The sequence below is a fragment of the Piliocolobus tephrosceles genome, chromosome 15, assembly GCF_002776525.5.
Source record: "Piliocolobus tephrosceles isolate RC106 chromosome 15, ASM277652v3, whole genome shotgun sequence".
NCBI lineage: Eukaryota > Metazoa > Chordata > Mammalia > Primates > Cercopithecidae > Piliocolobus > Piliocolobus tephrosceles.
The window spans coordinates 106,119,308-106,133,732 of record NC_045448.1 but is presented as its reverse complement, the minus strand read 5'-3'; the positions used below and the strand labels follow the sequence as shown (position 1 = coordinate 106,133,732).

The following is a 14,425-nucleotide window of genomic DNA, read 5'->3' as shown; positions in this document are numbered from 1 at the left end:
AGACAGAGTCCTGCTCTGTCACTTAGGCTGGAGTGCAGTGGTGCAATCTCAGCTCACTGCAATCTCCACCTCCCGGGTTCAAGCGACTCTCCTGCCTCAGCCTACTGAGGTCTGATGGTTCACTCCTATAATCCCAACACTTTGGGAGGCTAAGGCAAGCAGATCACTTGAAGTTAGGAGTTTGAGACCAGCCTGGCCAACATGGTGAAACCCTGTCTCTACTAAAAATACAAAAATTAGCTGGCCGTGGTGGCGCACCTGTAATCCCTGCCCTTAACATTTTTTCCTTCATTTCGACCTTGGAGAATCTGATGATTATGTATCTTGGGGTTGATTTCTCATGGAGTTCCTTATTGGAGTTCTCTGGATTTCCTGAATTTGAATGTTGGCCTATCTTGTTAGGTTGGGGAGGTTCTCCTGGATGATATCCTGAAGGGTGTTTTCTGACTTGGTTCCATTCTACCCATCTCTTTCAGGTACCCCAATCCGTCATAGGTTCAGTCTTTTTACATAATCCTATAGTTCTCAGAGGTTTTATTTATTCTTTTTCGTTTTATTTCCTCTAATCTTGTCTGCCTGTCTTATTTCTGAAAGATAGTCTTCAAGCTCTGAAATTCTTTCCTCTGCTTGGTGTATTTGGCTATGGATACTTGTGAAGTTCTCGTGTTGTGTTTTTCAGCAGCATCAGGTCATTTATGTTCCTCTCTCAACTGGTTATTCTGGTTAAGAGCTCCTGTCATGTTTTATCATGGTTCTTAGCTTCTTTGCATCAGGTTAAAACGTGCTCCTTTAGCTCAGCGAAGTTTGTTATTACCCACTTTCTGAAGCCTAATTCTGTCAGTTCATCCATCTCAGCCTCAGCCCGGTTCTGTGCCCTTGCTGTAGACATGTTGTGATCATTTGGAGGAGAAGAGGCACTCCGGTTTTTTGAGTTTTCAGCATTTTTTGGCTGATCCTTTCTCATCTTCATGGGTTTATCTTGTTTTGGTCTTTGAGGCTGCTGACATTTGGATGGGATTTTCATGGGAACTTTTTAGTTGATGCTGTTGCTGTTGTTGATTTGTTTATTTTTCTTTTAACAGTTAGGCCTCTCTTCTGTAGGGCTGCTGCAGTTTCCTGGGGGTCCAATCCAGACCCTATTCGCCTGGATCCCTCCTGTCGCTGGAGGTGTTACCAGTGGAGGCTGCAGAACAGCAAAAACGGCTGCCTGCTCCTTCATCTGGGAGCTCCCTCTCAAAGGGGCACTGACCTGATGCCAGCAAGAATGTGACCGTGTAAGGTTTCTGCTGAGCCCTGTTGAGGGGTCTCACCCAGTCAGGAAGCACAGGATCAGGGACCCACTTAACAAAGCACTCTGGCTGACTCCTAGCAGAGGGCGTGCCCTGCGCTTGTGGGGGATCCCACTCATCCAGACAGCGCTGATTCCTCAGAGCCAGCCAGGAGAGAGGCTAAGTCCACTATCTGTGGATACCGCAGCTGCCCTTCCTCCCCAGGAGCTCCAACCCAGGGACATCCAGCCCCTGGCTGGAGTTGCTGAAATTCCAGCAGGGAGGCCCTGCCTGGTAAGGTGGGATGGGTCTTGGTTTAGCCTAAAGAGGCAGTCTGGCCACAGTCTGCCACAGCCACTGTGGTGTGCTGTGGGGAATTCCTCCTGGGTCCAAACTGCCCAGTCTCCACGACACCAGCAGGGGAAAATGGCAGACTGGAGCTCCAGTGATGGTGGCCACCCCTCCCCGCAGGGGCTCCGTAATCTTAGGCTGTCTCCATTGTAGCGGCCGCCAAGAATCTGCACAGCTCTGTGCTTGGGACCCAAGGCCCTGATGGTGTGGTGCTCACGAGGGAATTGCCTGATCTGCGGATAGCACAGATCCATGGAGAAAGTGAGGTTTCCCGGTTAGGGCAGCACAATCACTCACCACCTCTTTTGGCTGAGAATCAGAGGTCTGCTTGCCCCGTGCTGCTCCCAGGTGGGCAGACGCCCCACCCTGCTTTTCCTCACTCTCTGTGGGACTGCCTAGTCAGTCCCACTGAGAGAACCTGGACACCTCAGTTGCTAGTGCAGGATTCACTCACCATTTTCATTCTCCTTGGTGAGAACCTCTGACCTTGGCTGTTTCTGGTCGGCCACCTTGGTCCTCCCTGGATTTATTGCTTTTAATGGAAGAGTACAATTTCATATGTTGTTCCTAAAGTTTTGCAGGCACCTCAAACTGGAATCATTCTCTTTCTCTAACCTGCTTCTCTCCTATTTCCCTGCCTCAGTGGGCAGGCAGCACCCCCTATCAAGCCAGCTGTTTGGACAACGTGTTCAGCACCTCTTCCTCCCCACCCCTTATACCTAAATTGCCATGTCCTGGCAATTCTATCCACTTGCTATCACCACCACAAAGCTAGTTCAGGCAGCTGTTCTCACTCCCCTAAGAAACTGTGACAACTTTTTAGTTGCTCACCTCACAGCCAGTCATGTTCACTGAATACATCCTCTCTGGTCTAGCCAGAGTGGCCTGTACACATCTGACCACATTCCTACTGGGCTTGGTAGGGTAAGGCCCAAGCTCCTGGCACAACCTGCAAAGCCTGTTGCAAAGCACCTGCCCCACCACACTGTCAGATCCTTGAGAACAGGCTTCATTCTATTTCTCTTTATAGCTCCTGTGATCAGCCAGAAACTCACTCTTTGTTACATAAATGAATAAAGTGTTTAAAAATCAAAACAATGTTTGATCTATTGGGAAAACTAGAAAATTTAAACTCATAGACTTAAACTTTCAAACATCATAGACAAGTTGGGACCCTGCTGAGCCCATGGCTGCCCTTTCATAACTGACAGAGGGTTGACCAGATGTGCATGGCCACACCCATGGCTCCTGTCTCTGACCTTCCTTTGGATATGGAATTAATTGAGTCCTGGAGTGAGTCCCTGGGCTATTTCTAGAAATTGCCATCCTTCTCCGGAGTGGTCTCTACTGACATCTGACACACTTAAACCACATGGCTGCTCAAGAGAGCCTGTGCTAATCTATTTTAGAGAAACCATCCTCCAGAAATGCATCTTCCAGAAAGACTTGTCCAGAAATCATGGAACTGGCCAATCACACCAGCCTTGCTCTCAGCTAGGCTTTCTTTTCAATCCAGAGGCACCTTCCAATGTTTGCCAAAGAGGAAATGTTGATGGCCTGATTTCTGGCACAAGTGTAACTGCCCAAGGGGTTCACCTTCCCCACTGCCTAGACAGAGCCAACTTACCAAGACAGGGGAATTGCAATAGAGAAAAAGTAATTCACACAGAGCTGTCTGTGTGGGAGACCAGAGTTTTATTATTACTCAAATCAGTCTCCCCCAAAACTCAAGGATCAGGGTTTTTAAGGATAATTTGGTGGATGAGGGGCCAGTGAATCAGAAGTTCTGATTGGCTGGCTCAGGGATGAATTCATAGGGAGTTGACGCTGTTCTCTTCTGCTGAGTCAGTTACTGGGTGGGGGCCACAGAACTGGTTGGTAGGGCAAGGTGTGGCCACCCGTTGTTAGAAACATGAAAACCTGAAAAGACATCTCAAAAGGCTGATCTTAGGTTCACAATAGAGATGTTGCCTTTAACAGTAACTGGGGAAGTTGCAAATCTTACGACCTCTGGAATACTGGCTGATAATATTTAGAATTCCAGCCCCTCTCATTCTAACTTGGTGGCTGATGGGCTTTCATTTGTTTTACAAAAACAGTTTAGCTTTGGGAAAGGGCTTTAATTTAAATTATAAATTAAATTCCTTCCCAAGGCTAGTTCAGCCTATGCCCAGGAATGAATAAGGACAGTTTAGAGGTTAGAAGCAAGATGGAAATGGTTAGGTCTGATGTCTTTCACTGCCATAATTTCATTAGTTACAATTTTTCAAGGCGATTTCTCAAGGATTGTGACACATTGACAGGTGGGATCTATCTTTCATTGGACAAGCTACTTAACACCTCTGAGGCTCAGTTTATTCATCATTAAATGGGAATAAAAATAATAAGTACCTCACAAAGTTATTGTGAGGATTAATGAGATGAAGTGATATTAGATTTAGCATTATATTATAAAGGTTTTCTGAACGTCATGTATGGTCCTTTCTTTACGAGTTGTCTTAAAGCAAGATTTGAGGGAGCTGTGGAAACACCTGCCAAATTATAAGATAAAAATAAGGAAACAAGAAAACCTGGGTCAAGAGGGACATTGCATCATCTCAGAGAATCATGAGGGCTTCACCTTCCTTATATCACATGCCCACTTGGCCATTCATTTATTTATTCATTCGCTCGTTCAGCACTTAACTCTGAGCAGCTCTTCAGCATGGTAACATAACATAACAAATGAGCAAAAAGACTTTGTGCCGGCCAGGCACGGTGGCTCAAGCCTGTAATCCCAGCACTTTGGGAGGCCGAGATGGGCGGATCACGAGGTCAGGAGATCGAGACCATCCTGGCGAACACAGTGAAACCCCGTCTCTACTAAAAAAATACAAAAAACTAGCCGGGCGAGGTGCCGGGTGCCTGTGGTCCCAGCTACTCGGGGAGGCTGAGGCAGGAGAGTGGCGTGAACCTAGGAGGCGGAGCTTGCAGTGAAACGAGATCGCACCACTGTACTCCAGCCTGGGCGACAGAGCGAGACTCCGTCTCAAAAAAAAAAAAAGACTTTGTGCCTCAGGCTAGAAAGAGGAGCCCGGAGATGTCCAACTAAAACTCACTGCTGCAGGATCTACAAGAGACAGCAGAGGGCGTCCCTGCCAGGGCTTGCAGGCGGGCCGCGTGCGGTAGCCCTTGTGGGTGATGAGCTGGGTTTGCAGTTACTTTCCCGTCCTGATGACATATCTGCTTTGTGTTCACATTTCAGCAATCATCTGGGGGGCTAAATGTGACAAACCAAGAAGATGGCCAAGATCAACACCCAATACTCCCACTCCTCCAGGACCCACCTCAGGGTAAAGCCCTCAGACCGAGATCTCGATCGTGCTGAAAATGGCCTCAGTAGGTACGATGGGCTTTCGTTTTATGCCTGACACTGGTCATTTCCACAGCGGATCTAGACTATGGGGGAAGGATGCCTTCACAATGGCCAACCACAGGTCGGAGGGCAGGGAAGGTATTCACAGCATTGCCAACTTCATTTTTCATCTCACTTAATCCTCACAACCCCCAGAAACTAGTCTGTATTATTGTTTTAGAGATGTGGAAAAGGAGGCTTACATAGTCACTTAATTGCTATACGATAAGAAAATGAAGATTCAAATGCAGCAGACTAAATTTTACTGTAAGAACTTCCTCAGACTGACACACTCTCCCATATAGTCATCAAAAATGCGTTAGACTCTTGCTGTGCACCAGCCACTGAACAGGGTTTGCAGCCTGAGCTGGGCACCAAGGATGTAGCATGAATCCAATGCCCTGCCCTCGCTTCCAGGGGAGGGTCTGGAGGCAGGCCATGCCCAGGGCCTGTATAGGGAGTGGGTAGTGCCTTGTCAGCCAAGCCATCAGCCCCACCAATGACATCCTGACACAGGTAGGAAATGGAAGTCTGGGGCCTTGAGCTCTACTTCGAGCCCTATTCCTAACTTCCTAGCAGACCTGGGAAAATGCACTTAACCTCCCTATGCTTCAATTTCTTCACCTGCAGAATGGAACAGCATTTTTTCCAAGCTCCTGGTATAACAGTGAGGACGTCGGAAGGGACCTATTTAGTGTGCATGGACCTAAACCCTTATGTTTCTTTGTTTTTAGTTTTTTCGTTTTTGTTTTTTGAGACAGAGTGCCACCCTGTCACCCAGACTGCAGTGCAGTAGTGCAATCTCAACTCACTGGGTTCAAGTGATTCTCCTGTCTCAGCCTCCCTACTAGCTGAGATTACAGGCGCCCGCCACCACACCCTGCTAATTTTTGTATTTTTAGTAGAGATGGGGTTTTGCCCTGTTGGCCAGGCTGGTCTCGAACTCCTGACCTCAGGTGATCCACCTGCCTCAGCCTCCCAAAGTGCTGGGATTACAGGTGTGAGCCACCACACCCGGTCATGTTTCTTAAATTCTCAATGAGATGATTGAGTTGAACCATGAGTAACTTTCTTACCAATATTTCTGTTACTTTCACCCTACATATATAGAATTGAAAATTACGCAGCTTAGGCCGGGCGCGGTGGCTCAAGCCTGTAATCCCAGCACTTTGGGAGGCCGAGACGGGCGGATCACGAGGTCAGGAGATCGAGACCATCCTGGCTAACATGGTGAAACCCCGTCTCTACTAAAAAATACAAAAAAACTAGCCAGGCGAGGTGGCAGGCGCCTGTAGTCCCAGCTTACTCAGGAGGCTGAGGCAGGAGAATGGCGTGAACCCGGGAGGCGGAGCTTGCAGTGAGCTGAGATCTGGCCACTGCACTCCAGCCTGGGCGACAGAGCGAGACTCCGTCTCGGAAAAAAAAAAAAGAAAAGAAAAAGAAAATTACGCAGCTTAAATGCACACTGTCTGACGGCCCCAAAATGCAGTAACATCCCTCAGTCCCCGCCTCCCAGCACTGGGCCCTCGTGCCTCATTTCTTCTCATTCATTTGTGTTCATCACTTCCTCTCCCAAATGCACATTTGGTTTTTTCTCTATCTATGTTCTTGGTCCCAGCCCCGCAGCAAACTCTGCTAATAAGTGATGGTCAATCATTTTCAAAGAGATTGAGTCCCCATTACGCAAACCCACACAGCCCTTGAACCCCGCATTCTGAGATTTCAGCAAAGGAAGGAAGATCCCAGAGCATCCCAACAGATATTTATCTCCTCCAACCATTTTAACTCGGTGCTGGGACCCCAGGAAGTGTCATATCGCTTCAGAAGCATCAGAAAATTCCATCCTACTCAAATACCTTTATCCTAACTAGCCCTTTGTCAATGCCTGTGTCCCACCACTGGAGACTTAGTCCTCTAAATTAAGGCATTGCTCCTTATTTCAAAGAACAAAGAACGCTATTAGGACTGTATTCACTCTTGAAACATTTGTATGTTTTAATAGTTTATTTCCCATGTGTGAGTTAATAGAGCCCCTTGAAGAGGGCTTCAAAGAGACTGTCGGGCATCAGGCAGAAGGAGCCCAAGGATGGGGCACAGGATCCTGGGCCCAAGACCTTGGGAGAAGGACCAGAGGCTGTCAGGATCAGGAAGATTTTGAAGCAGAATGGAACTTTTCCTCATTGCACCCCACTTGCCTGGAGTGGGGCATGACCCAAGCATCTCATGGAGCTTCCAGATTCCCTAAGGCAGAGCAGTAATGGGATCTCAGTCTGGCTCCTTCCAGTGAGATATTCACTGGAGTAGGCCCCCAGGAGAAGGCAGGCCTGGTCTGTAGGCTGCTGCGGCTGCTGCAGCTCCTGCCCACAATGTCAGCTTGACTTGATAGCACTGCGGTCCTGCTGACTCACCCTGGCTCTGCTTTGGCCAGTGACCTCCACGCCCAGCTTGACCTGTGGCCTGTTCAAGAGGGCTTTCAAGGCCTCTTAGAAGATGACCATTTGCTAAATGAATGGCCAGCTTGTTAAGCCACGCTAATACCAGTCACCGGCCTCTGGCTTCTAGCAGACTCCCTGCAGGCTCACTCTGGAATGCAGGCTGACAAGGGTCACGGCATGCTCTAGGGATCAGCCACATGGTCAGGGGCTCTGAACTGATGCCCTTCGACAATGCTATTTGTCGCCTGCATGGGTGAGAAAAGGTCCTCCCTTCTCCTTCCTTTGCACTTTCTGTGACCAGAGTGATGGTTTAACAGCACAGGTTTTGGGTCAGACTGCCTGGGTTTGAACACTGGCTCTGCAACCGACCTGCTACGAAAAGTTGCTCAATGGCTCCAAGTCTCAGTTTTCTCATCTGTAATATGCATCGGTACTAGTGTTGCCTCCTAGGGCTGTGGTGAGGTTACAACAGAGGTGAATGCAGAGGTCCTGGCACGGCCCCTGCTGTGTGGTTCAGTGCCCATTGACTCTCACTCTTCTTCCTGTGGGCCTTCTCTGGTCTCTTCTCCTTGACCTCAGATAGCCCCATTCCCTGCCTGTGTCCAAGCCCTGCTGTCTCAGCCTGACCGCCAGCTGAAGCTTACTGAGCTCCACTCAGGCCTCAGCCCCACCCTTCACATGCTAAATTGACAGATTAATACAGTATCCCATGGAAACACCACTGAGATTTCAAAATGAGAGAGAAAGAGTGCTTCCTTTATGAGAGAGCTATGATTTATCTTACAGAGGCAAGATATTTTAACCAGCCACAAATTTTCAGAATGTTCCATGGAGTCACAAAGGAATGACAGTGTGTGCTCAGGATGGGGTACAGCGGCCTCAGGGATGGAGGCTGGGCCCAGCCCCTCCCCGGCTTCCCAGCCCAGCCCTGCACCTGTCTATCTACCTGATTTGAACAAAGGACTCCAGCACCTACCACGTAAAAAGTTTTAAGTCTCAAGTCACTATTTTGGAGCGGAGAGAAATGGTGTTTGGGTAAGCCACACCTCTTTGTCTTGAAATTCCAGTCCTTTTGGAAAGCTTTTGAGATAAATGATTGAGAATTGGGGTACACGAATGTTAATCACTCTTTATCTTCAGTGATATCAAGAAGGCTGCACTAGGAACCTGCATGTGGGTGTGACCCCTCGCTGACTGCCCCCAAGAGGAAGGCACAGCCAAGTCTCTGTCCTTTGAGACTTCCCTGCCCCAAGGTCTCCTCACCAAATTGGAGGCCCAGTTTTTAAGTTATTGGAATTATTTTTATAGTGGAACGTCATAAGGAAGAATGAAAACACTTCATTTGAATGAAAACAGTTTACACCCTGAAAACACCAGAAATAAGTTTGAGTTTTTCTTTTCTAGTTAGCTCTTTTTAGTTGGCTCAATTATTTAAGAGCTGTCTGGCATATCTGTGAGGATAAGGCAATAGAAGCAGGCTATTCTCTGCTACAAAGAACTGCAGCTCGGACTGAGGGCACCTTAAATCCTGGATCCATCTCCTGGTGTAGCTGTTTTGAATGAGCTTTGGGGCACAGAGGTTTGTGTCTGACAGAAGAGTAGTCTTCTTGTGTTACTCCCTTAGCGGAGCCCAAAGCAATTACCACCGAAGAAAACAATTTTCATCCCGCTTCTCCAGGACCGAAGACTTAAAACTGCACTGGCTTCAGTCCCTCACCACACGCGGCCAGCAGCAGAGGGTTACAATCATTCAAGTTCCTCAGGGCTTGCGAAGGGGAAAACTCAAGTGTCATATTCCCCATCCTTGTGCTGAAAAGCCACCTCTGTTTACTCTCACGTCCCCAAACCCATCTTGCTGGAAAACATCAGATGCTTCACCAAGTGCAAAGTTAATTTCCGGTTCCAGTTCTCGTGGGAGCCCCTGTCCTCACCCAGTGACAAGAAACCTTCACCTTACCAACATTAATTCCTCTGTGCAAATAAACGTAGAACTTGAGCATTATAAGGTGAAAATCATGCTGTCTTTCAAAGCAGCTCTCTCCATTCTACTAGTTTTTTTGTTCTTGACAACTACCAACGTCAGGCGGGCCTCTTCCTTGGAAGGCATCGTCCCCACGTGGGATCTTAGAATTGCCGCCCGCATGTGGGAGGGAAGCTCCAGGGCTGTCCTGGCCTGGTCTGTTCATTTTACAGAGACCGAGGTCCTGTCAAGCCATTGCCCCAGGCCCTTCCACCAGCCACAGGCAGGACAGAGCCTGGCCCCAAGACTCTCATTTCCCAGGGAGACTCTAGTTACCATTCTTGCATTAGTTGCCAAAGGATCTCCCTTTTTTTTGGTACCTGTGTGTCCTTGGGGACTCCAAATGTCATCTCAGACATCAGTTCCTCTCCTCTCTTCCCACCTCCCCTCCATCTGCCTGGTAAAATCAGTTTCTGGGAGAAATAATTAATGAGGTTTACTATGTAAACACCCCCAGGCATTTAATATAGGTAGAGCTCTGGAGCTAAAAGAAAGACATTGATCTAACAGAATTTCAGGCATTGAGAAGGAAGTGGGGTGGCCGGGCGCGGTGGCTCAAGCCTGTAATCCCAGCACTTTGGGAGGCCAAGACGGGCGGATCACGAGGTCAGGAGATCGAGACCATCCTGGCTAACATGGAGAAACCCCATCTCTACTAAAAAATACAAAAAACTAGCCGGGCGAGGTGGCGGGCACCTGTAGTCCCAGCTACTCAGGAGGTTGGGGCAGGAGAATGGTGCAAACCCGGGAGGTGGAGCTTGAAGTGAGCTGAGATCCAGTCACTGCACTCCAGCCTGGGCGACAGAGCGAGACTCTGTCTCGAAAAAAAAAAAAAAAAAGGAAGTGGGGCAAGGCATAGGGAAGAAATGGGCACCCCCATCAGGCCCCTGGAACTTGCATCATGGAAGGCTCTCCCTGTTCTTCACGGACAGTTGTGCCTTTCTGGTCACTGAAATCCACATGAAATTGCCAACTTTCGCTTTATTTGCTTTGTGAAGATCAGGAAACTTAAGCCCAGAGTCGGTGACCAGTCAACAGAATACTCAGCCTGCAGGTGCTGGAGCAGAGACTCCAACCAGGACCTGACACCTTTCCACTCTGCCTCCTCCCCCTGAGTGGGCATCGTAGACCCCGTCCACATGCAACAGCTCTCCCTGCTGCTGGTTGCAGGTCTGCTTTGCAATCCTGGGTGGGTTGTGCCCTCCTCACCCACCCACCAGCTCTGATGTCATCTAATTCCTTTGCTGCAAATGCAAATAAATCTGGTCTCAGGATGTGCCCTCATGCAATTAGCAGGAACCAGACTACGCTAAAACGCGGGGCCGACTGCTTGGTGCCTAGAGCTCCCTGAGGAGCTGCTGGTGGCAGCAGAACACCTCCATCCTTGGAATTGCCTCCAGATCTTCCAGGCACACAGGCTGTGACAGGGCCCCCGCCCAGCTATCTGCTGCCACACCACCACCCCCATGCCATCTGCTCGAATCCAAGGACCTCTGCCACCTCCTCCTGCAACCAACGTAGGTGCATTGGAACATGCATCCCACCTTTATAGTATACAGAATATGAAGAGGGCAAGGGAATCGTAGCTTCTGGACTGCAGCAGGGCCTCTGACAGGGTCTTTCACGTGTACACAAATGAGACAAGAGCAAGTTGCTTATGTGTATAAGGGGAGAATTCAATCAGATGGTTGGAAAATAAAGAGCCATGCCTATGGTGCAGCTGTATGGATTAGAGCAATGTCTCTAGTGGCATGCCACAGGGCTCAGTCCTCAGCCATCCTTTTAATTTCATTTTCCTGTGTGCCGTATATGAAATATAGGGCAGCTTCATGGAGTGGATGACAGCAAGTTTTGAAATGGGATGGAATAACATTGGAATCTTGGCTGTCCCACCTGGCTGTGGGACCTCAGTGAAGTTGCTTAACCTCTCTGAATTTCCATTTCCTCTCTTACAGGGTTGTTGTGTGGATGAAATGATAAAATGTCTGTGGCTGGCATACAGTAAAGAGCCACTAAATGGCATGTGGTTTGTGTATTGTGTTTGTGAGTAGAATGGTGTTGGAAGGAAAGGTGAGTGTGTTCTCTGCATACCAAGGCTTCCAACACATCGAGTGACTCGGATCAATGGGAAGGTCCAATACTTCATTCCAAAAAAATCAGTTGCACATGCACAAGCCGGGTCCTCTGGCTGGCAGTAGCCTGCGTTATAGGACTGCTTTGGATTTTCGCTGATGGTAGCTGGTGACCATCAAAAACCACCCAAAACACACAAAGCAACAAAGTCTTCCCAGAGTGGGCTCCAGTCACAGCAGGGTGGCCTCAGTCTCCCTGCCCAGTCAAGCAAGACCCCAGGAACTTGCTCATGGAAGAAGGACCATGACAAGGAAGAGACTTGACCACAAGGAGGAACGGCTGGGTGAGCTGGGGGTTCTGGCCTGCAAACCCAGAAGTAGCACAGGTTCTGGTCATTGAAGGTGGAAGATCAAGCTACCCGACTCCCTGTGGTTCCAGGGAGAAAACATAGCCTCAGTGTGGGGAGGCTGCGGGAGGGAAGAATCTGTGGACAGGTGGGGCAGTCAAGAGACGGCCCAGACAGACCGGGACACCGGAGTGAGCTCCCTGCTGCTGGAGAAGGCAGGGAGGAATCTGTAGGAGAAGCAGCAGCCCGGCCACCAGGATTCAAGGACTCTGACTTCTGATCAATCACCGGGGAGAGGAGACTGAAGCTTTTCCCTTGGTGTTAATTCTTGCCTCCTTGTTGAGAAGGCTAATGAGGTTGGAACAGGTCACGTGATAGAATTAATTTGTCTTGCCTGGGCTCCTCAAGATTCACAGACTGAAGTGCAAATCCCTAGAGGCTAATGCCTGGCTGCCTTTTAATCAGGCTGATCAAACTTCAGCCCAAGGGGGTTGAAAAGAAACGCAAATATTCCCAGACACATTCCTAGTCTTTTTCCAGGCAATTCAACCAGACTCCGCTGGTGTGACTGGTGCTCGTATGGAGTTTCGGGTACCTGTCCTTTCTGGGATCACGCTTTCTACAATGGATTGCACAAGAGGGGTCACCACACCTTACCTCTGCCTTGCAGGAGACAGAGCCTAGTGTTTGGCAAAAGGGACTAGGGGAAGTGGAGTCTCATTCGAAAGCACTGTACAAATTATCTGAACTGTGTGTGGAGGGCTAGGCCAGTTCTGCGCAATATTCCAGGGCCTTCGTGTTAGCCAGTGGGTTCCCAGGAAGGCTGCCAGACAAGCCCACAAACAACTGCCCAGGCAGTGTGGCTGCAGCACACGCAGTAGGAAGGAAGGCTCAGGAAGACCCCTAAGGAGCGGGCATTCAATCTGGCCTCAGAAGATGAAATTCAGCAGGCGAGAAGTGTTGGAACCAAAATCCTCATTATAGAGTCATTTTATGGAAGCAGCTGCTTTGGCTTGAAATGGCAAGCCCCTGGACCTCTCCCCACCCAGTGCTTTGATGAGGGCCAGGCCATCATGTACTGCCACCTCCCCATCCCTTCACCTAGCCCTGGACAGTAGCTACCTTCCTTGCTGTAAAGGAAAGGCCACGTTTATACCAAAAGCCAGACTCCATCTGCAGGAGGCAATGGGAAGTGGGGAGCCCCTGGGATGAGGATCTCTGAGGGCGGCTTTCCCTGTTAAGCAGAACATCTGACTGTCTCACTCCTGGCTGTGTCCAGGAGGTGGGTGGGCTTGAAATCAATTCCGCTTGCTGCATATCTGATTTCCTAGAGCCCACTCGCCATGTGAGGAGACGTCGTCAGCGCTGCAGCCGGGGATCGCCATGGAGACCAGAGGACTGGCTGACCCCGGGCAGGGCTCCTTCACCGGCCAGGAGCTTGCCAGGTAACCAACCAGCTTCAGTCCCTACCTTGGCCTGGGGGACGCTGTGGCAGAAAGAAGGTAGCGACCTCTCAAGAGGAAGGGCTAGATGGGGGTGGAGCTGAAGATTTGGAAAAGAAAGGGTCAGGAGCAGAGCAGCCTGAAAACTATCAGTGAGTAATTTCCTCTTGGGTCAGATGTTCTGAGTTCAGAGAGTCTAAGGAAAACCGCCCTTATCTGAACTTGCTTAATGAAAACTGACATTGAGGTACTTGCTCAGGTTTGGAAGATTTCAGAGAAAAAGCCAACCAGAGAAGGTGGTAAGAGCAGCCAGCCGTGGGAGAGCTTTGGTTCGGTGGACGCAGTGGTGTGCTGAGGATGATGCCGATGAGGTCTGAAATAGCGCTGGCAGGGTCTCCCGAGTGCTCCTCTGGACCCCAGGGCAGGTGTCCTTCCAAAAGCATTTGTTTGCAAGATTAGTAAGACTCCAAGCTCTGCCTCCCTCTGATAACATCCGTACTCCAGCTTCAACAGCTGCCCCATCCTGAGGAAGTCATTTCGCCTTTTCAAGTCTCCTCTAAAAATGCATCTAACAGTGCGTATCCCACAGGTGGCTTGAAAGCTGCTTCAGAGCCAAGCACCGACTCATGGCAGGTGCCCAGCAAACACCAGGCTCATTATTTCCTTCCACCAGGTGGTTGTTTCCAACGCCAGAGTTCTACATGGTCATATGTTCTATACTTTTTACTTCAGATTATCGCAAAAGAAATTCATGTATCTATTTATTCTTCATGCTTTTCATTATGAAGGATACTGCTCCACCGTTGTTTATTTGACTAGTCCATTGTAACTGGGCATGTAAGTGATGTTCAGTGTTCGCATTTTACTAATAAAGAGCTGTCTTAAGGTTCTTTGTTCATAAAGGGAAAAAGAGAACACCTTTAAGTCAGCTATGCAGGGCTGACACAGGGTGTGTTGTAAGCTAGCAACACAAGCTATCTCGGGGAAACAGAGCCCATGGGGCTCGCAGAAGGGGACCTGAGGAGGTAGCCACCTTCCCCCTCCCATTTTCTCATGGAATTTCATGGTCTTTGTGCTTCTTGCTGCATGTCCCCTC

At 49.1% G+C, this 14,425-nt stretch overlaps 1 protein-coding gene across 3 annotated transcripts in view; it reads left to right on the top strand.

Annotated features, from left to right (window-relative positions):
* CNGA3 (cyclic nucleotide gated channel subunit alpha 3) overlaps window positions 1–14,425 on the top strand; it is a 53,121-nt gene that overhangs the window by 20,245 nt on the left and 18,451 nt on the right. For 2 of the 3 annotated variants that reach the window (XM_023211511.2, XM_023211509.2), the window contains exons 2-3: window positions 4,864–5,001; window positions 13,219–13,332. In XM_023211511.2, coding sequence (XP_023067279.2) covers window positions 4,901–5,001; window positions 13,219–13,332 — 215 coding nt within the window. In that variant the 5' untranslated portion in view covers window positions 4,864–4,900. Of the gene's footprint in view, window positions 1–4,863; window positions 5,002–12,819; window positions 12,909–13,218; window positions 13,333–13,588; window positions 13,755–14,425 lie in introns of those variants that run through there. The other variant, XM_023211512.2, reaches the window with a different exon arrangement.